The sequence below is a fragment of the Ciconia boyciana genome, chromosome 4, assembly GCF_034638445.1.
Source record: "Ciconia boyciana chromosome 4, ASM3463844v1, whole genome shotgun sequence".
NCBI lineage: Eukaryota > Metazoa > Chordata > Aves > Ciconiiformes > Ciconiidae > Ciconia > Ciconia boyciana.
The window spans coordinates 15,665,308-15,692,755 of NC_132937.1; the positions used below are offsets into that span (position 1 = coordinate 15,665,308).

The following is a 27,448-nucleotide window of genomic DNA, read 5'->3' on the forward strand; positions in this document are numbered from 1 at the left end:
ATGGCGACCAGCCCGCTGCCCGGCCCCACCGACATCCTGCTGCCGTCGCCGTCCAGCGCGTACCCGCCAGACCCCATGAACCAGCCGAGGGCCGGCCATGCCGCCATGAAGCCCAACCAGGTGGGGCAGGTGATCCTCTACGGCATCCCCATCGTCTCCCTGGTCATCGACGGGCAGGAGCGGCTGTGCCTAGCGCAGATCTCCAACACCCTCCTTAAAAACTTCAGCTACAACGAGATCCACAACCGGCGGGTGGCCCTGGGCATCACCTGTGTGCAGTGCACACCGGTACAGCTGGAGATCCTGCGGCGGGCTGGGGCTATGCCCATCTCCTCCCGCCGCTGCGGTATGATCACCAAGCGGGAGGCGGAGCGGCTCTGCAAGTCCTTCTTGGGGGAGAACCGGCCCCCCAAACTGCCGGATAACTTCGCCTTCGACGTGTCCCACGAGTGCGCCTGGGGCTGCCGCGGTAGCTTCATCCCTGCCCGCTACAACAGCTCCCGGGCCAAGTGCATCAAGTGCAGCTACTGCAGCATGTACTTCTCCCCCAACAAGTTCATCTTCCACTCCCACCGCACTCCCGATGCCAAGTACACCCAGCCCGACGCCGCCAACTTCAACTCCTGGCGCCGTCACCTCAAGCTCACCGACAAAAGCCCCCAGGACGAGCTGGTCTTCGCCTGGGAGGACGTCAAGGCCATGTTCAACGGCGGCAGCCGCAAGCGGGCCCTGCCGCCCGCCCCTCCCACTGCCGCCGCCCCCGCCGCCTGCCACCCGCTGGGTTCGGTGAAGGTGGCGGCCGCCGTGGTGGGCGGCGGGTTGCTGAGCTCTCACCTCCTGGCTGCCCCGCCCGAGCCACACCAGAAGCGACCGCGCTTCGAGGAGGACGAGGAGCTGCAGGAGGCCGTGGCGGCAGCGCACGGCGGCAAGAGCCCGCGGAGCTACCCGGTCATCCCGGTGCCCAGCAAGGGCTCCTTCGGCGGCGTGCTCCAGAAGTTCCCCGGCTGTGGGGGGCTCTTCCCGCACCCCTACGGTTTCCCCGCTGCCGCCTTCAGCCTCTGCCACAAGAAGGAGGAGAGCGGCGGTGGGGCCGATGCCCGCGGTGGGGCGGCGGCACACAAGGCCGGTGGGGGCGCGGCGGGCGGCGGCCTCTCGGGGCTCTTCTGGCCGGGCAGGAAGGATGCCGCCTTCTACCCGCCCTTCTGCATGTTCTGGCCGCCCCGCACACCGGGCGGGCTGCCGGTACCTACCTACCTGCAGCCGCCGCCGCAGCCCCCCGGCGCCCTGGGCTGCTCGCTGGGCGACGGGGCGGGCCTGCTGCGCCAGGCCTTCCTGGACCTCTCGGAGCCCGGCGGCGAGGCGGGGGCCGCGGGGCTGGGCACGCCGCCCCCCGCCCCCCTGCCCGCCGTCGCGCGGGACCAGCTCTTCGAGTCGCCCCCTGGCGGCGGCGGCGCGGAGCCCGCGTCGCCCGCCGCCTCGGAGGGGGGCGGTGGGCGGGTCCCCGCGCACCACCCGCACCTGCTGGAGGTGGCGACCGGGCGCAAGGCGGGCGATGGGTACCACCACTCCAGCGCCTTCCGACCGGTGGGCGGCAAGGAGGACTCAGAGAGCCTGGCCAAACTGCACGGCGGCGGCCCGCCCCGCTCCACCTCGTCGCAGCTGCTGCTGCCGCCACTGCCCGAGGAGACGGGCTGCGAGCGGCACCCGCTCCCCCCGCCGCCGCACCCCCCCCACCGCCTCCTCTCGCCTGGCGGCACCAGCTGCAGCTTCGCCAGCGAGGACAGCAGCGAGGAGGAGGAGGACGAGGAAGAGGAGGACGAGCCCGAGGTGGACGTCGAGGGGCACAAGCCCCCCGAGGAGGAGGAGGGCGTCAGCGAGGAAGAGCCCCGCGGCGGAGACCCCGCGGCGGCCGACGGCCGCTTCCCGCACGCCCGGGGCCTGGCGGAGAAGGGTGTCCGGGAGCGCCCCACCGCCGGCCCCTTCCCCCAGCCGTCTGCTGAGGAGAAGCCGGGGGAGGGCCAAGCCCCGCCGCAGCCGCCTCCCGGGCCCCCCCGGGCGGGCAGCGGCGGCAGCAGCCCGGCGCACCATCCGTCCCTGGAGGAGCAGCCCTCCTACAAAGATGTAAATGTCCCCTTCAGGGCCCTTCCCGCTGACTGCGGCTACCGACACCCCCCCCAGGGCAGGAGGGGTCCCCTGGGCGGTGGGAGATCGACTGCCGGGTACCCCCTTGCTGCCATGTCAGGCGCCGGGTACCCCTTTGCCACCGTGTCAGGCGCCGTGTCCCCAGCCAGCCTGGCAGGCCAAGGCCGGGTCTCGTAGGCTGCGGTCGGACATGGCCCACCGGGGTCTTGTGGGGTGTCTGGCCCACCCCATCTTCCCACCCCCAAAATCACACTGGCCCAAACCCTACTGCACAGGGGGCAAGGGCCTGCTCCCCAGGCATGCCTGTCCCCATGGTGAGCCGCTTTGATGATGGTGCTGCTTTACAACACGCTGAGCACACCAGGCCTGGATGTGGTGTCCAAAGGCCAGCCCTGGATGCTAACAGAAATAAATATGGCAGATTTATTCAGTGGGTGCCTTGCCCAGCAGGGTGGAGGTGCGTGGCTGTTGGTGGTGTTCGTGGGTATTGCTCGATGGCCTGACCTCATCCTAGAATAATGGGATGAAAATAATGGGAGAAAATAATCCAGGCCGCATCTCGGGTGGGTGCCCTCGCCCACCTTGCACGTTGCTGGCAAGTTTTGGATGGGACACATGCTCCTTCCATGAAGGTGGCTGTGGAAGATGTCACGGTGGGATTCCCCACCATGTTGTTTCCGTGGGTGCGCTTTTTGTGGTTGCTGTTGTTAAACTGCCTGAGACTGCCTGTCTGGTTCTAGTTGGTTTGGTACTGATCCTGTGTGTTTTGCTTGTTTCTTTTTTTCTAGAATCAGAAGAGCAAGGAGAGTAATCAAGTCATCTTGCCTACAAAAGAGGACACCTTCTCGGGTGAGTACAGGCGTGGATCTGCCTGCTCACCGCAAGGTGCAGGAATTCACAGTTCTGCGAGCTGTGTGGGTTTGTTCTCTATCGCTTGATTTAAACAAAAATAAATCACTTCTGTGATTTCAATTAAAAAAATCCATTAAACATTCTAATAGTCTCTCTATGGTGGTAATTTAGCATTATGTTCATTCGCATCCAAAATGCATCTCTGTGCGTGCTGAATATACAAATATATATTTACTTTTTTTCTGAATTCTGATATTCATTTTGGTTTGCAGTTTCTTGCTGGTAAAAGCGTTTTAAGCGCTGCGTTTTGTTTGGATTTCAGATAAGAACAAGGAGCATAATTTTTTCATCACAGATTCAGAGCCTTCAGGAGGAGACTTCTGGAGAGATATAGCAGGTAGGCTCAGAAGAAGGTAGAGGATAAAGAGACAGAGACTTACATTCATACTCAAATGTCTGAATATTTAGTACAAGGGTAAAGATAAAAACAATTCCAAGTAAATATAACTGAGAAAAATGCAAATAAGTGGAAAGCAGTGACATTAATAGGAATAAGATTATTAATTGCTGGGCATATTTCAGCAGAAATTTCAGAAATGTATCAGGTTACACAATGAAACAGGCTGGAAAAGCATAAAATGACAATAATTGAAATGTTCTCTTTGAAACCTTCCATTAAAAAGGATCACAGCTTATTGCTTTTAATATCTGTCAGAAAGACATTAAAGGTGTTTTATGACATCTATGCCAACATTTATATTATCTCCATGATAATGATCTCTACACAAAATGTATAATACATTTACAAAAATTACATTATACAAATTAAATGAAACCACCTTTTACTGATTGCTAAATGTCTCCAAGGGGTTTGGGAAAGACGTGATTAGAAGTTTTGATACTAAGTTGTCTATTGCAGTATCTTAAGGAGAGGGTTTTGTTTCTTGGGAAAAAGGAATCTAATTTTCCATTTATGTAATGCAAACTGCTTTGGCTTTGACTATTCACGGTTAATTGACTGTCAAACGAGGTTGTTATCCTCAGGCAATGTCTGCAAATTTGCCTGTCAAATGAGACAGAGAGAGCAAGCGGGGAGAGAGAGAGTTGTACAAGGAGTGGAAATGAAGAAATGGGATCTTATAGAAATCTTATATAATAGCAGAGAACAATTGAGATCGCAAACATTTGCAAATGTATCCCATTTCAAAGGGTATTTTTTAGAAATACTTAATCATAAGACCTGTTTTAGCAATGGTGTATGAGGAAGAAACATATCAGCGTTGTAGATTTTTGTAAATTTTGTGGTTGAGGGATCAAGGTTGTGGACCAATGGATAGCACCTAATTATCTTCTATACTTTCAGATAATTACCACTGAGAGCATAGCAGTGATACTAGCAGAAGTAAACCTTAAGAACCCGAGAATATTTAGGAATACAGTACACTGTGCATAGTCAGTGTCCTGCACTGTGGCCAATTTATTTTGGAAAAAATCCATAATTTTTGTCTTTTAGAAAACGATTCTATCCATGCTCATTTTAAAAAGTAAATTATGGCAATATTTTGCTTTTTACTTAGATGTTGTAGCTCCTTCTCTCTCTGAAACTCCAAATGTTTTGTATTCATTGACACTGTGAGTCCATGGTAGCTATATGTTTATCTTCATGGTAAATTTAAATGTAAATTTTAGTTTTCAAAGATGTCTACTACCCTGCAGGTTTCAACTCTGTGGAGAGTCTTAAATATATTAAGTAAACTGAGAGCAACACCTGGGTGTTTGAAGGTTTCAGGACTGGATCTGAGATGAACTGACTGTAAAGAAATGCAAAATGTTTAAGGGCTCATTTCTGAAGACAATTTCTATGCACTCTCTGAGCAAGAGCAGTCCCATTATCTTCAGAGGATTCATATCGGTACATCTGTGTAGGATTGGGCCGCCTTAATCTTGCCCAGAATTAGTGGGTTATATTTGCAGTGTTTTTCTGCTTCATTGTCAAACCATTTTGCAGAATATTCTGGCTCTCCAATTTCTTTAATATACTTAATACATTTATGAGTTACTTAAAGCTGTGCCTTCCTAATAAGATTAAGAAAGATGAAATGATCCTGGAAATTCCTCTCCGTGTGAGATGGACTTGTGTTTATTAACTAAACCTAGTAAAGAGAGTCTTAAAACAAAAGCAGTATTTTCTGTGCCAGAGACAATAATTTGTAGGTGTGTATATTTGCTTCTTATTCTAAGTGTGTCAATTAACTTAAAAATTCATAATAAGCAGAGCTCCGTCCAAGGCTGAAATAGATACAGGCTTGAAGATCCTGTAGCCGTGTGTCCTGCATAGCCAGTAAATTGTCGGTGAAAATCCCCCTTCCTTTTCTGTCAGGCAGTGCTCAGAAAGAGCTCGAAATTATTCAGATTCCCACGGCAGTTTTGAAAGATAACTGTGACTAACTTACGTAACTGGTCCAGTTTTTTGGGAAAGCTGCAGTTTGCCATCCCGACCCTCCTCCAGCAGCTGGAGTTGAAGGGTAGAAGAGCTGTGTGTGTCTGGCACACAGCAGCGTTGCAAGGCTGCCTTGCAAATACTGCGTACTTCTGAAAGAGAAGTCGAGTTCTGTAAGCTGTTCCCCAACCAATCTAATTTTTTATCTGTTTTAATGAGAAACGTGAGCTCTAAAATTGGGTGTTAATAACAGCTTGAAGTCACCTTCTCAAATCTTGTTACAGTTTCCTCATTTTTGGTTTTTGATTTGTAAAAAATGGTTTGGCAGACATTTCAGGAAAATTCAGGCTAGAAACGGTGAGCCAGATTCTTCTTTCATTTACTCTTAAATATATATCTAGAATAACTCTGCAAATATTGGTGCAATTGCTGTATATTTACTGTAGCTCGCAGAGGGGTTGAAAACAGCCCAGCATTATATATAGCAGACTGGATGGTTGTGTAGTCTTTACTGGGATGCCGTGGTAAAGCATTGGATCCAGAAGTTAAAAGACATAACATTTTATTATGGAAAGTGTTTGCAAAAAAGCAAAGTAAAAAGTTGAAATGGGGGAAGACGAGGTGAAGTTTCAGATGTGGGACCCAGTACTGCATATTAGTAGATAAGATTGTGTATGAATACATGGATCTGCATGACAGACACAACTGCAGATGGACTGTAGGACTGGGTCCTTATTTACTATTCTTGTCTCTTTTCTCTTCTGTTATTACTAAGGAGCTCAGGAGTTCTCTCTGAATTATTAAAAGAGGGTGGAATGTTGTTGAATTTCCTTATTTTTTGCAAGTCTCACAATATTAGGTGTGTTGGGTTTTTTTTTTGAAGCCCCATCTTCTAGAATCTGGTGAGAATCTTGCCTTCCATTTAAAACAAACCAAGAAGCAGAAGTTTTTGAGCCCTCATGCTTCTAGAATAAAGTTCTGAAACACTTCCCAGATGTGTGCATAAGGTTCAGGTACAAGGTGCATAAGGTGCAATTGGCAAAAGCCAATTGATTTGCTGTCTCTCTAAAACATTTCATATTTTTAAGTCGGTCAGTTTTTGAATGTTCAGTTTGAAATCCTGAAACTGTTTTCTCCTCTATCCGTTAGTACTTCAACGCAGATGTGTTTTAATCGGCTGTTCATGTTTTAAACTTTAAATGGAGGTTACAAATGAGGCTTTATCTGTGCAAAAAAAAAAGAACTAGTTTGTTTTAAAGTTAAACCACTTTCAGGCCAAATTAACATTTGAAGCTCTAGATTTTGTGAGACATGTATATCAGCCCCGGTACAGAAAAGGACTTAAAAGATGCTTATTGAGTTTCCTAAAATAGGCATATTTTCCCAAGTCTTGATTATCCTATTGATTATTCCCCCAAAAAGCGGTATGAATATGCATGATGCATGAATATTTTCAGTAAGGGTAGGATTTCTTCAGGACATACACAAGAACTGTGTGTGTCTTAAAGCGAGTAATTAATTTCAAATACAGATGGAGCCTTTGGAGCTCTGGAAGTCTGCTGGTTCACATCTGCCTATATTTTTGAAATGGATATGTATATATATTTATACCCAGAAGATGCCGACATCTTCACTGTTGCGGTCTTTGTGTCTGCAGACAGTGCTCTCTCCAGCTAAAAATACCAGTGGACGTTTAAGTTATGGTAGACCATCGATGCTGCAGGCTTCACAACGGTAAAGCTCACTTGGTAGGAGTGAGCTGCAGAGCTGGTTGGCAGGAATCGTGTGCTCTGCGATACTTAAGTACCATCCAGGAATAAAAGGGCCGATGCTGAGACACAGGCAAGTGGATGATTTTGGTTCATGTGGTCTGGCACTGCAGACGTAGTGAGAATTGTAGAGAGTACGAGTTGAGGACAAGGCACAGGGCTGAGAGTCAGGAGAGCAGAGTTATATTCCTGGTCCATTGGAGCTCTGCACTGGGCAAATCAGTTGCCCGTTGACGTAGCTGAGTTGTCTGGGCCAGCGTGGAAATTTTTAGCTGCTCTTTGAAAAGCACTTTGAGAGCTTCCCGAGGAACGATTGCAGGAGATTGCTCTAGGTGGCACAGCATGAGGAGGTAACCTGGCTATGTCTGGTTTGCTTTTGTTACAACGAGGGCAACATGCATTTCTTTTGAGGAGCATAAATTTAGAAACGTTTCTGTTAATTTCTTGTGTTAAAAATTCAAATCTTAACTACTCCAGTGGGTGTAGAGCTGATAAAATGGTGGCATCACAAGAGCTGAGGTTGTGTCAATGTACAAATTGGGACCTCTGGTTTTCAGAGTACTGATAAAGTAATTTGAGGTGTGTCTACTCACAGACATAATTTCTGCTTTCCTCTGTGGGTGGATGCTCACATTCCAGGTTAAGAAAGCCATTTGTGTAAAATACAACCCGTGTACCTTTATTCCAGAATAACAATGTCTGTGCACCTGAGATAATTGGGAAGAACAGAGATACCAAAAGCTTTAGGTGAGGCAGTTTAAAGTGGCTACGAATACTTCATCCCCTTTTCCCTCTAGCCAATAGACAGCTGAGGTATAGTTTGATTTTTCTGAATAAACTGAAATAGTTCTCTCTTAAAGAAAACCTAGGTGTCCGTACTGGGGGGCTGCACAGCTTTCAGTGCTGCTGTTGTAAATGCTGCTACAAGTTTGTGTGTAGACAAGGCCCAAGAGAGTTATGGTGGGGCTATTAGAAGGGGAAGTGATTTTTTTCTTAGACTGATTAAAATTCTTTGGTCTTTCTGTTTGTTTGTTTTTAAACACCTATTTAGCTTTTAATTAACATTCAAGAGAAAGGAAGCTGGTTAAATATTCAATACCTCCTCCCTTTCAATTAAGGTAGAACAGTACACAACACATGATGAGGCCTCTGGGAAGTATGGAAAAACGGAGAAGAGCAGGCTCCTGATTGTCATTTTCAGGGGACGGGAAAGGTGAAACCCATCTGATTATTATTACCGTTAACAAGAATAATGTTGAGGGGTTTTTTGAACATCAGAAAGCAGTTTAAAAATGCAGTTATTCTTTAAAACCATATGTGCTGAGTTTTGTTTTTAAATACCTTCACTTTTCCCGTCCTGTTCTTTCCTTATTTTGGGGGCAAGGATGGGGAATTTTCTAAGCCTTTTTGGTAGCTTAGTAGGGAGGCTGCAGATGCTGGAGAAGTTGTTCTTTATGCTACATGCCCTTGTTTTTACTTTGATACTTTCAGTTCTTTCAGTCCCAGCGAGTCGGCAGCCTCAAATCATATGGCCCTGAAAGCTCAATTGAGCAAGTGGGAAAGAGCTATGTTGCCGCCATGCTCTGTGCTAGGATCTAGTCTCTTCCCCTTCTCTTCCTCCCCCTTGAAGAATCCAGTTACCTTCTGTCTGTGAGTCTGTTATCCCTCAGAACTGCACATAAAACATTCAGAAAATAATGCCTCAATGAAAGAAATTGATTAGAAAAATATACTAGTATTTATAACTCAATAAATACCCTTCCTAAACTTAAATTACTTCTTTCTGATTTTGTGTACCCTAATTTATCTAACAAAATACTTCTTTTGTTAGCAATCTTGTTTAAAACAGAATTATGTTAACTAAAAAAAAAAAAAAGACCATTTTACATTACGGAAACACCTCAAACCACTGCCCAGTGGTTGTGATATATTTTTAAGCTTGCTGTTTCTTTTAGTGTGGTGAGACAACTTACCTGTAGAAAATACTTTGTTTATATCAAATATCATACAAAAATGATTTTTTTAATCATTGTGTTACGTAAACAGATTTTTAAAATGGAATTGCTGGCACCATATATCAGTTGTGTAAATGTATATGCCTGAATGAGTGGTTGCTTTTTTTAAGGAACGAAGAGATAGCAGATGCTAAAATGCATAGCTATTGGATATGTTTCATATACTGTGACTTCAAGGTTTACTGGATATAAGAATGCATTGATTTTTAAAAACAGAAATAAATGTTTTGCAAAAAGATTTCTGACTGCATATAAAATAAGACTTTCCAATTCAACTTTAAAATTAGCTTATTGTGATGACCTACTATCAAATGCATGGTGACAGTATAAGTTTTTTAAGTAGCTGCTATCTTATCTGTTGTGTGGTGATCTATTCAGTGCTATGGCTTTTTATTTTCAAAAAAACCCAAGGTATTTCCTCCATGATTCTTTCTTCCAAATACACAAACACATGAGTAGCTTTACATGTATGTCTGTCTTGTGATTACTCATCAGTAGAGTTAATGATGTGTATTTACTGGCTGGACTAAAACAAGAATTAGTCCAATTAGTTCAATAATTGGTTATTTACCAAATATTTTCTTAATTATTGAGAGTCCATTTCTACTTCAGCTGTAAATAACAGAAAATCTCCCATTAATTTCTGCTAAAGTAGTATTTTTTCTTTTAAAAACTTTTTTAGCTTTTTGTTTCAAAACCCTATTCATAGAAACTAGAGGAAAATTTCACAGTTCCAGAGGATAATGAAAATAACACCTTCTATCAGAAGGTTCATATTTAAGACAAACTGTCATCCAGGTGAACGTAAGGCCTTGTGAAGATTTATTTTTATTTATTTTATTTTATTTTATTTGTAAAGGAAAAAGGCTGAAAGAAGTAGCATGTATATATTTGGAAACAGTCAAATTCTGTTATCTAGAAAATTCTTTACTACTATATGATTAAAAGTTATGTGAGCAACCTAAGACTGAAGTCTCTGAACTGGTTGACCTCAGACGTATATCCTTTAGATGCAAATACCACTAATGTCAATTTTATCTCAGTTGGATATTAATTATATCCAGTTACAACAAACCCATGCCATAGAGCTCTAGAAGATGATGAAGTTAAAGAGCTGATGAAGGCAAAGAGGCTGGTGCAAAAAGGATTTTGCGTGTGGCTTTGGGAACAGGGTCCTGCCCAGCTAGATAGCATGGACTTCTCGTCGTGAAGAGAGGAGATGAGACTGTAGAAAAGACTCTGCACCTTTCCTAGCTTGCTCCTAGTCATTCTCCGATAAGAGCATCTTCAAGAGGGATTAGAGTGAAAGCAGGGATCAGTTCGGCAGGCGACGTGCAAGAGGAGCTCTCCTAGATATCAAGGAGACATCAGGTCTTGTCTGTGGGAGGCTGTGGTGTAGGTAGATACTTTACTAAACTAGAAGCAAATACAAGTCCTGCAAACATTTGTGCTACACACGTGGAGATATGTAGATAAACCTCAGTCTTACTCTTTCCGTGCATGTTTTTTTCTCTTTTTTTTTCCTCCAGATTCTCTGAAGCAGTTGCATAGTAAGGACAGTACTGATGAAAAGCAGTATCAGCAAATCAATAAGATTTTTCTTTCTCTTTTTGAAGGCGAACACACACAAGAAACCAATTCACCTCATTCACTGAAGAAGGATGTAGAAAACATGGGGAAAGGTAAAATAATAAGGGCCTCTTACATTATAAAACTGCTCTTTGTTTTAAGAGAATATGAGGATAATGGGGGCACTTTTGTTCTGCACCATATTTTAAGCTTGTCAAGTAACATATGAATAATATATGGACCTTTGGGTGGATATAATTGAGATTAATGCATATATATCAATCAATACATGACACTGTAATATAATACTTTAAAATAATATATTACATTGATTTATATTCATGGCTTTCTGCACAAAATCTATTGTAGGTCTATGCAACACTTTTTTTTTTATAACTGCTAAAATATTTTGTCTTATAGTAATGAATTGCTCTGCAACTGTTCTTTCAAGAATTATTTATACAGATTAGCAAAACCACTTTTCTTTTCTCGTTGTTAGAGGAACTCCAGAAGGTTTTGTTTGAACAGATCGACTTACGGAGGAGACTAGAACAGGAATTCCAGGTGTTGAAAGGAAATGCATCTTTCCCAGTCTTCAGTAAGACACATATCTGTGGTTTTGGTATTATTTGTGGGTGGGTGGTGGTTGTCAGATTGTTAAAAGGGGAGAGCTGTGTTCTTAGTTGTGTTGCCAGGATCTTTGGCTTAGTTCTGCTGAGGCTGATGGCACTTCTGCTGTGGCTTTTCAGGCTGCTCAAGCAGGTCTTTTGTAGGGAAAATATGAAGCTGAATGTCTGTTTTGATGCATATTTTACTCATTTTGATAACATTGAATACAGTGAGTAGACAGAAACACGTCTGGGGCTTCTTGGGGTACAGTGATGTCAATGATCTTAACCAGCTTCTTGGAGGCTTTTGAAGACAAGGTACTTCATAGTCATCTTTAGATGGTTCTAGCTGATGCTGGAGAATTGATTTTGCCTGTGTTTAAGGAGTAGAAAGACCTGTTTAGATTTTTCCTCTTGAGATGGGCTATTTGAGATGGCCCTTTCACCACGGCTGATGAGCGGGGTGCTGTTATCCAGGGGTGATGGAATGTGCTGGGCATGTGTTAAATAAAAGAAAACAAAATGGACACTTAGTAGGGTTTTCGTGAAGCTGCCAGAAACTTGAACTGCATGTACAAGGATATGGAAAAAGACCTATTGATTGACCTTTTGAATTATACTCCAGGAGAAATCCCATGTAGATCAGGACAAGGTAGAAGACACAGTAAGGGCTCTCTAACATGCAATGAATGTAGTGTTACAGAGCTGGAGTGATCAGGGCATCTCCATTGCTCTTTGCCCATCTGTAATGCAGCACCACACAGAGATCAGTACTGTTGTGCAGGCTTCCCCATGCCTGGCTGTCACAGCTCTGCAGCTGCCTGCCCAGACAGTCCCCCCAGTTCAGTATTAAATGCAACCTAAAGGAAAAAGCATGTTTGCACCCACCTTTTGCTTCTTCATGAAGTCCGAAGGAGGTCTGACAGCATCTCCATTCAATATTTTCCTAATGTTGATGATGCGAGGTTTTTTTAAACTCTCAATTTTTGTCCTTGTTTTCCTGTGAGACTATACACCGATGGAGCACTGCAGAGTTACTTTACTCACAGTAAGCCAAGATAGATACATTAAAACCTTCCCAGACTAATTGTCAGGCTCTTCTGCAATTTGCTAACTTATCTTAACTCCTGCATGACTGAAATGGTTGACCAGCACTCAATGCAAAATGCTCTCGTGCTGGTTTATCATAGTTTCTTGAAGAGTTCAGAAACTCTCTGTTTTGTTAGTCCTCTGAGTTTCTTCATAAAAACTCCAGGGACAAAAAACAGTATTGCCAGTACCCCTGAGGTAAGTCACTCAACCAAAACCCACTGCTGCAAGCTGAGGAATGTTGCACCTCCCTGAATTGCAGGAAAAGGTGGGAACACAGGCAGCTTTTTCCTATTATTTAAAGAAAATACATTTTTCCCCGTTCTGTAGCATCAGATAGAGTAAGTTCAGGGAAGCAAGGAAGTGCGAGGACTTTGGGAATGACTTCATCTTTAGCCCAAATATCGAAAGATGTAGACAGCTTCATAAATAAAGGAGAAGAGCCGCCTGAGGTGATACAGATATTAATGAAAGGAGGATAACCTCATCCTTCTGTATAAATTCAGTCATTACATGGATTTGGGAGTGAGGTAATTTTCAAATAATTTGTGTAGATCAAAACACTGATGTGTGGTATTGGCGAAATGGCATCTTGGAGTTTTGCCATTCAGGTCACTCATTTATCCTTTTGTTCTTCTGCAGTAAAATTAATGCTCTGTCATTGCCATGTAAATAAACACTGCAATTAAACCACATGAAATACAATTCAAATAAAAGAAAACAACACATATGGCCAGCCAAGGAAGTGGCAACTGTGTATGCCGGCTTGAAAAATATGTGGTTTCAATGTACCACAAAGTAGCGGTCAATTTTCTTCAGGATTAAAATAGAAAACAGATAATGTGCTATAAACAATATATACAAGTGACCGTAAAACCTATTTACAGATTTAGATTTACAAAAAACCCCACACCTCCTCCACATATAATAAAACAAGGAAAAGGGTCTTTGTAAAACAAGTAAGTGTAAAATCCAAGATAAGTGTGGTTTTTCCTCTAGAGGAGTATGTGTTCTAGCAAAAGAGATGAGGTCTGTTCCAGGCTCTCGCTGCTGGACGGGGCTGCTGCTTTAGGTCAGGTATTAGAAATTATTTGTTTTGCCAGGTTTCCCAAGTTACTAACTGCCTATGGTGGTATTGGATAGGGAGGAGCTAGGGAGAGATCCAGCTAAAGGAAAGTGGAGGTAAAATTAAAATTGTATTGATGGATTTGTCATGGCTTGGAGACACCTGAGGCTGTAGGAGGGAGCGAAGAGCAGGCAGGTAACAGGCTTTCTTTCCCAGTCTGGCTCACTGCAGCATTGGGCTGAGTGGCCATGGGGACTGGATCTCTGTCCCATCCTTAAAGCTGCTGAGGACAGGAACACACTGCCAGGGTAATTCTCACTCCCGTGGGTTGGGGTGGTTCTCCCTGTGCTTTGCACTGTCTGTGGGTAAGTGAGGAGCCTTTGGCTTTTAAGTCTTCTCAACCTTTTTTAAAAAGGAGAAAATTCATCCCTGTTTCAGCAGGGAGCCAATGTGTGAGATGTGGAAGGTAATACTGTGTCTCTCTAGAAAATGCTCCTGTCGGGTTACCTGGAGTTAACTTGAAAGTCACCTTTTTTTGGGTCTTGCATTTGGAACTGAGCATGTTTGGGGCGTTACATGTTAATAGCATCAAACCACCACCCACAGCAGTGCTATGCAGTGTTGTGTGTAAAAGGTGTTTGGTTTCCGTGTTCTCCTTATGGAAATCACTGTTAAATGAGAACCGATCTTATTTGCAAGCTCATTTAGCAGTACTATGCTGCACGCTTCTCTGTGGCTTCTTGTACCTGCTTGAAATGTGGCCTGTGATAATTTATAAAACAGCAGACCTTGTAATCTGCTGTTTGTACCTTTATTTTTTATATTACTATTGTACTTGAAAGCTGCAGATGAGGTTTTCCTTTGCCTAGAAGATCTCTCAACGCAGAGATCACTTGAAGAAAATAAAGAGATCAGATCACTTGAAGAAAATCAAAGAATTTGCTGTCCTGATAGAAATATGAGCACCTGTGCACAGTTGACAGCATGTTCTCCCAGAACCCTCCACTGGTTTGTACCTTTGGTGTTGGCTGGCACTCATTTTGTCTGGCTGCATTTAACAACGTGGTAATAAAATGGCAGAGATGTAGTCTGGATACTTAAAGTATTTAATTTTGTGTTAAGAAAACTATTTAAATATTCATATCTTTTCTCTTGGGTATTGCTCATGGCTTTGTCTGTAAGCATTTAGACTCAGATAAATGCTGCCAGAAAAAACACTATCCTTACCATTAACACCCCATTTCCACTGTGAGCTTGGACATTTGCAGTGCAGGACTAAGCAAGATTTTTGAGCTATTTGTTCTGAGAGGTGATAAGCCTGTGAAGAGGCAGTTGAGAGGAAAGTGTTCAGGAGAGAAGGAAAATTTCTCCACATAGCCTACTCAGAGTGAAACTGCAGGACCTCAATAGTAACTAGCACGGATCTATCAGCCTTTAGTGACCAGGACAGGAGGCAGTCACCTTTTTATACTGCGTGGCTTTTTGGGGGCTAGGAAGAGAGGAATTGCAAACATGCTTTATTTCTGTCGGCTTCTTTTTCTGATCAAGTTGGAGTAGAGGGAATAGGCTGAAAAATTCTGTGGGCATTTACTTGAAATCTGGAGAAATTTATTAAGATAATGTCGTTCTGTCTTTTTCTGTGTGGCTGTGCTGGATCCTGATGGTTTCAGCCTGACAAATTTTCTCACTCTTTCTTTGTTTCATTGCTGTTTTCTTGTTGTCCTAAAGTGCCTCCTTGCCTTTTTAAACAACAACTTGCTTGTCATTCAGAGAGGGCAAAGTTCTTGTGTGAAAGAGGAGGACGGAACTCTGCCCCCTTGTACTTTCTTCTAGCCCCTTCCTGTGCCCACACTTGATGGGGACACATCCCCTTTCCCCGCAGGCAAGGTACATCTTTCCTCTCCGCTGTATTGTGCCATGGCTGCTCACTGCCTTCCTGCTCCTGCTTTTGGGGTTGAGAAGTCGTGGTGAGGCTCTGCAGCTGGTTTGGGAGTGGGTGAGCTCCCAGCACTGTGGCAGCACACAGAGTATTAATAGGAGACACTCATTCTCACCTGGGCTCAAATCTTTCCATTGCAACTTAGGTGTTTCTGTGACTCCCATTACTGTGCTATCGAAGTATCCCATAGTCATTTAATCCATTAATCCTCCCAATGCACTTGGCAGATGAAGCAGTGCTATTATTCCTGCCTTAGTGGTGATGAAAGGAGGCGTGGAGAGACATGCACATGGAGTCCAGTAGAGCAGGTATTGAACCCAGGCTTCCTGAGTCCTGGGCTAGTGTCCCAGCAAGCAGCATGACTATTTAACTCTTTTACTTGGTTAGTTGTAAATAAACCATTTTAGCTGCCTTGGCCTTTTAGTGCCCTTCTCCAAGCTCTGGGTGTTGAGGTGCTCCATGCTGTTTTCTGTTGGCATTCACCTTGCTGCTCCTGTGGTCCAGGACAGACTTCAGTCTCCTGGATCAAAATTATGTTGGTTGGAATGGGTTTTCTTTCTTCTTCCATTTAATGGTCCATCATTGCACCCAGGTCTCCATCATGCAACTCTCCAAGTTATTTGCTTCTTGTCAGTAGTTTTGTTTATATTTTTCTGTCTTTTTCCCAACCTCCAACGGCAATGTTACGGAATGCAGACCACCAGTTAATCTTCTACCAAATGAAGTTTTGTCTGAAACTGTTACTGAGGAGGAAAATAAGGGAAGGAGGAGCTACTGGAGCAGGAAGGCTGGCCTGTGCTGTAACCCGGCTATCTAGGATCTGTCTTTCAAAGACTTTTTCCCTTCTGAGTTCCATGTCACTGTTTATGGAGCTTTAGTCTGAGTTTTGTTCAAAGCCGTCAGCACTATATTACAAACTACAAATCAAACCCTGCATCCTTGAACGCTTTCTGTTCTCACATATTGGACATCCCTATTGAGGTCAACAGATTTATGCCAAAGCAAAGAAGAGCAGTTTTTGCTCTTCTCTTCAGTGTTGGTAGAAGTTTGACTAATGACTGCAGAGTCTGGCCCATTGAGAAAATCACTGTGAGAATGAATGCTAGAAACAGAAACTTAGCAGCCTACATTTGCTAATTGGGGAAGAAGCTGAATCTGATTTTTCCACAGTTTTTCTGTTGTCTACAGTGTCTCCTACTAGAGAAGAAGTTTTTGTTAGGCATGCATTTTAATTAGGTGAAGGGCCTTGTAATGTTTCACAGTTCCTCAGTAGTAATTGGGTTTGATTTCATTTGATTTATGTGAATTCTGCTGTGTGGTCTCTGTTTTAATTACTACATCTACTTTTTTTTTTCCCCTCTTACAGATAATTTTCAAGATCAGATGAAGCGGGAACTGGCATACAGAGAAGAAATGGTACAGCAGCTACAAATTGTAAGTTTGCCTTCTCTGCTAAAAATGTTATGAACTGTCGCTTTGTTTTTTAAATGCACTCCTCAAACTTTTCCTTTCTGAACCATGCAGATGTACTATTACCGAGCTCATATTACCTTATACTTAGCAAGATGTAAGCATGCAGTTCTCAGCTGGTTTAGAGTCTAATTACCTGGAGATTTACTTTCATACAGTAACCAGATGGGTCTTCGTGTTTCAACTGAATGAAATGTGTTGACTCAACACGGAGAGGTGCTTCTTCAGAGAGAAACATGAGGACCGAATCAGTAAACCTTAAGCAGCTAAATGTTTCTACCTTGTATGAGTTGCAAAGGGGTGCATTTCAGCCCTCAGTAGGGAATTGGTGCGAGGCCAGCTTCTCACTGGCAAACAAACCTTAGGATGTGTCTTTTTCAAATTTCAACCACTAGAAGAAGTGCTTAACTCAGCAGTAAAGGATCAAGTTACCAAAACACAGTTCAGTGCAGGCACGCATTGCTGTTTGGTCTCTTGCTTGTTATTTTAAAACCAAGAGGGATTTTGCGTGTGTGTGTTAGTGCAACTCTAGATCATTGCGTACAACTGTGCTGTTTTGAAAACTTGACATATTTAATCCAGTACAAGCAAGGGGTGGAGTATGTGAAGCTGTTTCTTACTCAGATACTGCTTAGTGTGGTTTTAAGAGCAGGGCATCATAATGAATGGGAGGCTATCAGCTAATGCTTGTTTTGCTAGTGCATTTTCTGTCATCAGTCTGACATTATTCAACAGGGTTTTTTTGAGGCAGGCTTGCCAAATATCCCTACTTACAGCCCTGTGCTTGGGCATCTAAATTTTCCGTGTGCTTGTCACAGACCCTGGTGCAGAGAAGGCATTGTCCAGCCTTCTGGTACTGTCATTTTCTAATTGATGGGTTAGGACATTAAAAAAAAAAGCTGAAGGCCAGGATTGTCAAACTTGTGCACCTATGTTTAGAAGCATTTTGGAGTGGCCTTATTTTTAGAGCTGCCGAACATTCCTGCTCCCTGTTCCTGCTGACTTCAGAGATTTCAGTGTGAGATGGAGGGTGCTTGAAGGAGGTTGTTTATGGAGGAAATTCAAGTCCAGAACATCTTTGCAGATTTTTCGCTGCTGGTCTCCACTGTTTTCTTTTAATGCGTCCAGTTGTTACTGTGTTCCCCTTTGTCTCCCGATGTCAGGCAAGGAGTTTGACTTGATCTGTGAATTGCATTGTCACAGAAGATGGTGATTAGGATGCCATCCTGAAAAATACTTCCCCTGCTGCTTTGGACTTGAGGCATTGTCTGATTGCTGCTGTGAAGCACATTTAAGCACAAAGTTTGTGAGCCCACTTCAGCCTTTTTCTCTTGCGTCAGCTGAACTTGGAGCTAACTCACACTCCCTCCCAGGGAGAGAATGGATCATCTCTGCCATTCACTTTGTGGCCCAGTTGTGAAGTTGCTTCTGAAACTGGATAACCCAGACCTCCAGCAAGCCAGCCGTGGTGGTTTTTCTGATTTACAAGAAGTGGAGAAATGACAAGGTTCAGTGTAGTGCTTTTTCTCGGGCAGGAAAAGAAATACGATCATGTAATTCACACCCTTTTCACTTACTGATGCATGCTACAGAAAGACTAATAGTAATTTAATCATTAAACAGAGCTGCCTGAATGTACTTACAGAGAATAGTTTCAACATTTAATGTACTGCACCAACAATTCAGAACCTCTTCACTCACTGTGGCTGCCTGAGTTTAATTATCATGAATAGAAATGTTGTCTAGTCATCAGTAAGTCTTTATGCTCACATTTGGGTGTCCCTCCTGGTATTGGCGAGGCAGGTTGTGTATCAGTGAGACCGGTAAAAGGATGTTTGCATATGAAGAACTGAGAGACTGCTGCAAATAACCAGTGTGTGTGTTTAAGCTGAGTGCAGAAATCTTCAGTGATGTTTTGGTTGATAACTGAAATGGAGTCAGCACTTTTGATGTGATAATCCCTGCAGTTACTTTAATTCATTCATGTGAATATTATTATTATTCATTCATGTGAATATTTAGTATGGTTATATCTAGAATTAAGATTAATGAGCTGAATGTGCTAACAATAGAATTCCTTTGGCCTTCTTGGGTTATGGCATGGATGAATTAAAGCTTTTGGTGCAGAATACACAAAAAGCATGGTTATGTTTTATTTTCTTGTTTGTGGTTTTTGTTGTTGCTGTTTTGTTTTTAACAGGGGTAGGTTGTTTTGTTTTGTATGTACCTGGGAGGCTATACTATTGCTTTAACAGACTGCCCACACCTAATTTTCTTGCTAACACAGAAGTGCAAAGTGAAAAGCAGAAGTGTTTAATGCATACTCACATCTTAATTTTACTTACAGCTTCATAGGTGTATACCTTTGTAGTATTAAACTTAAAATTTACTGGTATAATAGCCACACAACTTGGCTTAATTGCCTTTTTTATTTTACAAACAATATAAATGCACAGAGTCAGTTTCTTTTGGCTTGCCTCACCACTGAAGGATTATACAACTTAAATTAGTCCTTCCTGAAGACTTGTGCATGATTATGAAGGCATCTCTTGTAACAGTGGGTACCAGAGGCAGGTTTTGCCCTAACAATGGTTTCACTCACCCTGAACTGGCATGCTTCAAGCAGCGTAACTGGGTAGTCAGACTTTAAACTAAACTGCCCTGGAGCGTTTGATGTGTCAGAGATGTCTGGAATACAGCAAGCCGAAGCTAAGCATGAAATAATTAACCAAATATAATTGTATTTGAAAACTTTCTGGTGTGAACGCCCACTGTAACCTGACTGTTACACGGAAAGGACTGCTTGAAGGTAGTGCTTTGTGCCCAGCCAGTACTGAACACTGAACGTAACGCTTTTTTCTCACAGTTCTTGGGTGACGTTGTGAAACTCCAATGCAGAAGGCGATGATAAATCGCCACGCGTGGAGAGCAGCCGCGCCGAGTGGTGTGGCAGCTCCGGGGGGCGCTGGCGCGGGCCCCGGGTGCCCTCTGCCGCTCCCCGGCCGTCACTACAACCCGCAGCGGTGGGAGTGACGTGGGTTTAATGTTTTTCATTAAAAGCCTCAGTTAAAGCAGTGTTTAATCAATGGGCTTTTATTTTAATGCTCTGTCCGCTCCGGACTTTTAAAAAAATTATTTTATGGCTTCCTGCAAGTCAAGAGTAAGGCTCAGATCGTTGGGAAAATGGAGAGTGGGTCCTGTTCTCTTCCATCCTCTGCGATGGATGTTGACTTCTTTGGACGTAACCTGGCTCGGTAGGTAGCTGGAGCAGTGGGACGTTGTGCAGCCATCAGCAATTTCTGTTGGGAAAGGAGTTGGTCAGAGTGTCTGGAGCAGCTACCAGGAGGTATCGCAACCTGTTTGTGCCAAGCTCTCGGCCAAGTCCCAGAAAGCAACCGATAGTCATATTTAACAAGAAAATGGATCTTAAATCACTGAATGCATTTTTCGCTGCTTCCTCCTTCAAAGCGCTGTCTCCCAAATTGACTAAGTTCAGTGCATGTACTTGGAGGTTATATTTTACTTCAGGCATGGATTGTCTGGCTTCTGTTATTAAGCTGTACAGAAAGGGCCACCGAGAAGAAATCTCTGCCCAGCAGGTTGGGGTAAATTCTAACATGGCACATGTGGTATGGCCTCAGAAGAGCTCACCTGCCTTTAGAGTTGTCAGTTTCTGTCCAGTGTGACCAGAATTCATCTGTCAGGACAGCCCAGAAAGCCTAACAAAGTACTGAGTCAGCTCCTGCTTGAGACTCTGTATCTGTCTGATATTGTCTTCTGAGCAGCTGTGTTAGTGGATCAAATTTAAAAAGCATGAACTTTCTTCCTATCTGCCTGGTGGGAGAAAAAGATCAGAAGCAGTATTCCCAGCATGACAATTTTTACCCTTTTATGTTTCTGTGAATCCCTCTAAAACATTGCCACAGACAAGTAGAACACCAAGCAGCAAATTTAAGCTCCTGCAGACAGGCTAGCTTTTCTTAGTTTCCTTTCAGGGGTCCCTTACAAGTAGTTTGTAGGTTCCCAGGAAGTGCTGACCACAGTTGTAACCTATCCATTGGGAAAAGCTAAGGTGGTGTTCATCACCCTGCCATTGTGGTTTAAGTAACTAAGATCAGGTAGTGATCAATCCGACTAATTTTACGTAGGAGTAAAAGGTAGCAGGTCTTTGAGATATGTTAGAAATGTGAATTACTCAGGCAGTCCCTTGTCTTTCCAGCTCAAGTGGAAAATGTTGGTTTGGTTTTGTTTGGGTTTTTTTAATTTATACTCCCATGAACTGAATTCCTCCTCACTAGCCTAACTTTGGGCTGATAATGTTCAGAGCTCAGAACTGGATCCAGCTGGCACTCCTCTGATTGTTGATGACCTTCTACTTTCAGTGCTGCTTTGAATCAACTCTGTTCTTCAGAGGCAGACAATAAAACAAATCAGGAACTATCTGCCTGCAAAATTGATTTAGATCTCTGCATCGTCTTTCATCCAAGATTCACAAGGAGTGTTTAAAAGAAGAAAAAAATCTAGCATGTGGTAATGTTGGTAGATCTTTAGAGGTATGAGATCATGTTCCTCTGGGTCCTACTGTAATTAAGAAAAGCACCAGTAGGTTTAATTCCTATTTTAGGTTGTATATGGAAAGTAGGTGCTTTGTACAACTAATGTATTCGTTACGCAAAGAAGGAATATCCACATTTTTGTGTGCAGAGACCTTGGTCACTGCATGCCTGTCACTCCATATTCAAAAAGTGGAAATAGGAAATAGCAGTGCTTTATTGGGATTTCTGTTTTGGTCCTCTGTTTAAAGTGGTCCAGCTAGATTGATTGACCTTGACAAGAATGTTAGAGGCAAACATAGGTTCAGCAGAATGGCTCTTGGATTTCTTGAGCTTCATCTTGTGCTGAAGTGCCTGTCCACTGACACCCAGATAATAACAGGTAAAAGAGCATTTCTGGAACTCTGTTTACTGTGTCTTGCAGACTCCAAGGCAGATTTCATTACCTCGCCCCCCCAAACCAGAGTTGTTTATATTTTTTCTCCTTAATTTCTTCTGTGCTTTAGCAGCTGGGATTATATTGCAGGTCTGTTTCTATATGTTCTGTTATCTTCACTTGATTTTTGGTGGAGTTCCTCTCCAGGTTTAGTGGTACAAATTGGCAATATGTCCTTTTGATGCTGAAGGTAGCATACACATCCCTGACTGTGTACAGAAAAGTGAGCTGACAAGTACTATTTTCACCAGAATTTTATTTGCCACTGTCTGCTTTTTTAAGACAGGTGAGCGAAACTTGTATCTTGACAATGCATCTGGGTATGCCTTGGGTTAATAGGATGGAGCTGTGACTCTTTCTCCAGTAAATTCAAATGTTAAAGAAAAGGAATGCCTTGTAGAATTAATGGTTATTTAAAACAGAAGTAAAAGCTTCCTTTCCTTTAGAATCTGTAGAAGTTCTGATCCAAAATTGATGTGTATGTACCAGAGAGCCACAAGCCAGCCTCTGCTATTGCCTGTCTGCAAAATCCTTTTTTCTATTGTGTTAGCGTGCTCCAGTACTTAAAAATACATAGGGGAGAGACTGCATACTCCAGCCGTGACTGACTGTTGCCTTGCATCCTGTGCAGGCCAGTACGCTGCCATGAGCACATGCCACTACCCACTCGGGAGGGAAGAGTCTCTGAACTCAGCCCACACAGCTATGAATGCTTTCACAGGGCAATAGTGGAGACTCACCCTCTAGGGCAAGCCATTGGCACTTCCATTCCTCCTCCAGCTAGCTGTCAAAGGCTCAGTGCGTGCTTTTTCTTCTCCTTAATCCCATGCATCGTTCTATCCAGAAGCACCATGTGTGCAGAGACTGTAGTTTTCTAATGGCAGTTCAGCTGCACATCTGTCTCCTGTGTAAATATGCTTTGCATTTGGAAGGCCTGTCTTGGCTGGACAGTGTTCTGACTGAGGTCTCAAGTGCACTCTCTGGAAATGAGAATTGTTTAACTAAATACCTGTAGATACACATCAGATAACAGTGCTTTGGGGTACTGAAGATTCCCTCTTCAAGCAACAGAAGTCAGGGTGATGTATCATTGTGTACCCTACCTAGAGATGGGATGTAAAGGTGACGTCTCCAAAAAGAGGATGCTGTACAGAAGCTTCTTTCATGTCCAAGTGTAGCAGGGATCAGACATGCGCTTTAGAAATGAATCCCCAATCCTATCTGCTTATCTGCGCTTTGGTTCATGTTGTGGAGCAGACTCAGAGTTTGCAAACTGGATTCCTTCTGCGTGAAGCAAACGAGGATGTGTTCCAGGAATGCACATAGGAGTGTGCTCTAGCTCTGAACGGGTGATCAGTACCCAGGACCAGACTAGAGTTATCCTGAAGAAAAAAAACCCAAGAGAAATGGAGTACAGACACGGGGTCTTTCTCCTGCACCCTACAGATCTGCTTCCATTGCAATGTATTTCCTATTAATGTGGACTTAGTCATAAGAAACAGATTGCTTGCTACTTAAAACTGAACTATCTGCACTTCTGTTATTGCTGGCAGGGGTGTACACACTTTGGTAAGGGCCACGCATTGGATCTTCATGCCCATTTGAGTGCTGATCCTATCCTGCACTGCAGCAGTCACCATGGATGTGCAAAAGGGGACTGTATTGCCATTAAGAGCCCTAAATACTATTCCAGCACAGCACTGGAGTTACCAAATGCTCTTCCAATGACAAAAGTAGAAGATGACATTGTAGGTGATTTAACTCATGAAGAAGGTAGTCATTTCCCTATTGGACGCCTACCTCTCCCAGTTTCATTTATTACCAGGAGGATGGATAAACCAACACACATTGAAAAGACACTGATATGCCAAATATAGCAGAGAAGTGGATTAAGAACAGTTAATTTCTGACAGAATGTACCCCGTTGTATTATCTAGGTCAGTACAGCTTGGGAGATGTCCTATATAATTGATGGCCATGCAAACCGATGTTGCCTGTTGGCCATTGTGAGCGGGAGAGAGGAAGAAAGCAGTTGGTGAAGCATCACAGGTCTCAGCTGAAATGTGCTTATTCAGGCATTTTGTTTGTGGCTCCCTTTTGAATATAAACCATGCAAATGGGTGATCAGGTAAACAGTTTCTTCGCATACTTCTCTCTGCTGCAGTTCGGAGAGGAGTTTTCCAGCCTTTGCAAACACTGTGCCCTGGAAGGCAGCTCTGTTGGAGGACCTGGTGGAGGGGAGAGCTCTGTTTTTTGGGGGGATCTGGCAGCAAGCTTCCTGATAGCTTTCAGCTTCTGTGAAGGGTAGGCGTTATAAGAGTAGTCAGACAAAACACCTGGATCCTGGGTCTTTTCAGGTCATCAGTAGTTTGATCCTCTCAGTTCATGCACACACATTTCCCTTTTCACAGGGCTGTGTAGTGGGGGAAGCAGCATGCCCCCATAAAAGGCTTCTGCTTTTATTCAGCCAGACAGCTCATCTTTGCAGACACTGCTGCTTCCTGGTGCTGCTGCTTTCGATCAGATTGACCTCCTTTCCCAAGACGTGAAAGGGTTAGTTCCTGAGCTGCAGATGCCCCTTTCTTTCCTCTCATCCTGAGCCTTCCCTGCTCTTTTCCTTATTAAGGAAGGCAGGGATGGAGAGAAATGACACTGCGGATACTGCACTTTACACCAGCCCAGAGACATGCTGAGCACGATTCACACAAACGTCCTCACATACTGCGGGCATAATCTAATTAAAACCAAAACAGGGATGCACAAGAATATATGTTAGGTATATAGTCAGTGGATATGGATGTAAATTCACGTGCTTCTAGTATGTTGTTAGGTGTGTGGGGCAGGTCACTTGAACTCTGTGCATTTGCCTGTCTGTTCCTTTTGCTGTTTGTGCAGCTTAAGGCCTTGCTCCTGGCTTCAGCCCAGCCTATTTGTCAGCTTGCAGTAATGTATTTGACGTTATTTGTGAATATATTCTAGAGTGCCTGACAGCAGAAGCAGGTCACCTCAGTGTGCAGCAGCACCTGGGAGTGTAGGGACATAGATTTTCTGATCCCAACCTGAATTCCTCCAACAGTCCTTCCAAAAGGCAGCATGGAAGACTAGTGAGTTTGTAGTCACTTGGATTCCAGCTATGGAGAAATCTCAGAGCGATTTAGTTTTGTTGAGTTATAAAGACCCAGCATTGAAAAAGAGCAGCCCCGTGCTGTATTCCCAGTAGCCAGTGAGCACATCATCCCACTTTGTTTCTAAATATAACTATGTTCCCTAATATGCCTATGTTCTCTGTTTTTCTTTAATTATTTGTTCTGCTTCAGTGGCTTCCCTCAGATTGGTGCAAGTCAGAGATAACTATTATGAAGTTCCTAATTATGGTGATATAAATATATGAAGTCTCATACTCCCACCCTGCTGTATTTCATCTGTGCAGAGATGAGTGTTTGTTGCCTGCTCTGTTACAGACAGCTGATTTTTGTCATCTCACAGGTAGAAGAATGGGTGGTGGCTTTATTTTTGCCAGCAACTGATATAAACAACATATTGGAAGACATCTTTTCCATTGGATTTTAAAATCTATCTGTTGTTTTAATTTGGGCCATTTTTATTTTATTTCTGCTTCAACATTCTTGCAGTTTTGTAAAGAGTTCAATCCTTTAATTTAAGGTACTGTTTCCTAAAATGATACAGGGAGGCAAACAAAACCTTTCATTTGCAGGGATTCCAGCTTGGATGTTTTGTTAGCCAACCCTTGGCTTAAAGCAGTGGCTTTGTTTCTGTGTCATTGCAGATTCCCTATGCAGCAAGCTTGATCAGGAAAGAAAAGCTCGGTGCACACCTCAGCAAAAGTTAAAGGTGAGCTTGTGAAAGAAGAGATCTTGTTCTGCCTGGCCCAGCTGTTGTGTTTTTCTTTGCAGGCACTGCAAGAATTAAGAGAATAATTCTGTTGCATGATGTTACTGATTCTGGTCTAAAAGCTCTGTCTGTGGAGGTGTCGTGCTACGGTCTAAAGCTGATAACTGACATGTGACATAAATTATGAGGCTTCACTGGGGGAGGATGTACCACTGGGTGAATCCAGGCCTCAGTCGCCTGAGCATGCTTCTACTCTCTGGCACTGGAAAGTGGTGTCAAGGTCATGTAACTTTAGTGAAAGGAGGGAAATACCTTGGCATTCACGGTGCAGTAAGTGTTCACACATGGGCAGGTAGGGATGGGTTTCTCTGCCCATAATGGAGCTTCTTCAGCTCCAGGAAAGAGCAGTATATTTTGGGAGCTTTACAGAACTACACCAATACTGTCTTCTGTAGTTCAGTCTCCTGCAGATGCTGATTACCCTGTTGCCCATGTGCAGGATCTTCCTAAACCCAACACTGCATTTTTTGGGAGTGTTTTTTAGAAGCGTTCAGTTAGAAGAAACACCGTCTCCATCATCAGTGGCCAGTTTCAGGTGCTAAAGCCTTAACGTTTAAATGACATTCTCTTTTTTTCTGGTAAAACAAGAAGATTAAGGGCTTAGAGACAAAGAGGCAAAAAGCTGCTAGCCGTGCTACTGTGTTATGACACAAAATCTGGCTTGTGGATTCACTGAAAAAATCCCTGAAGTGGAGTAGGTGGATTGCAAAAAAAAGAGCTACTCATACATAGAGACCTCAGTAATGCACAAAGTAGAGGTATTCAAGAGAAAGTCTGGGCTGTCTGAGAAGGGCTTGATAGTATAGATGATGGAGGTTTGCCTGAGCTATGGAAGAAGCAGATACTTAAAAACAAAAACATTAGGAGTAAGCATAGAGTAACCAGATAACCAGTATCCGTGGCCTCGAGCTCTGCCTACTGAGATAAGGAGATTAGTCTAAGCATCAAGTTGGTCTGTTTTGCCCTCTTGTGCATACTTTCTTACTGACTGCCAGCATTTTCCAGTTGAGTCTACATTAATCTGAGCACTGATTTAAAATAAATTCAGTGATATTAATATCCTGAATAAAACAGTATGCCTCCCCAGATGAGAAGCAGCGGGTCCTGCCCTGAGTGCCTTGTCCAAAGCACTGATCTACAATAGAAGTCTGCCTGAGGATGGCAGCATCAGATGAACAGCACGGTTTGTTCCCAGCATCAGGTTTTCATCCGCTGACAAGCCCTGCAAGGAAGGTGCTGGCATTACAGCTACGAGCATTTCCTGCTTATGTGCTGAGAGTGTGAAGGATGGATGTGTTTCTCACGCTGTTTTTGTTTCCAGTGGCACGCCATCCCTGCAGACAATAGGGATTTCTCTAAGTAGGCCCTAGTGCCTTTGAAAGATTAGTTGTTACTTAACTGCTAAGCTAAATCAGTCAAGTTGCGATTCTCTGCTATATTGTTCAGAAGCAATTTCAGATTCTCAGTGTGCCAAGCAGAAAAGAGATGCCTCAAGAAGAAACGTGTATGCACATACGTACCCACACAATACACCAAGGGGGTGAAGACCCTGCGTGTTGCAGAGCAACCACTCAATGCTCTGTGTTTT

The 27,448-nt window shown here is 43.7% G+C and overlaps 1 protein-coding gene across 1 annotated transcript; it reads left to right on the forward strand.

The window, feature by feature from the left end:
- On the forward strand, nt 1-25,798 carry SKOR2 (SKI family transcriptional corepressor 2). The gene is made up of 7 exons (XM_072859708.1): nt 1-2,121; nt 2,931-2,991; nt 3,317-3,391; nt 10,835-10,900; nt 11,287-11,385; nt 16,856-16,923; nt 25,736-25,798. The coding sequence occupies exons 1-7, from the start codon at nt 1-3 to the stop codon at nt 25,796-25,798; spliced, it is 2,553 nt and encodes an 850-aa protein (XP_072715809.1).
- The last annotated feature ends 1,650 nt before the right edge of the window (nt 25,799-27,448 follow it).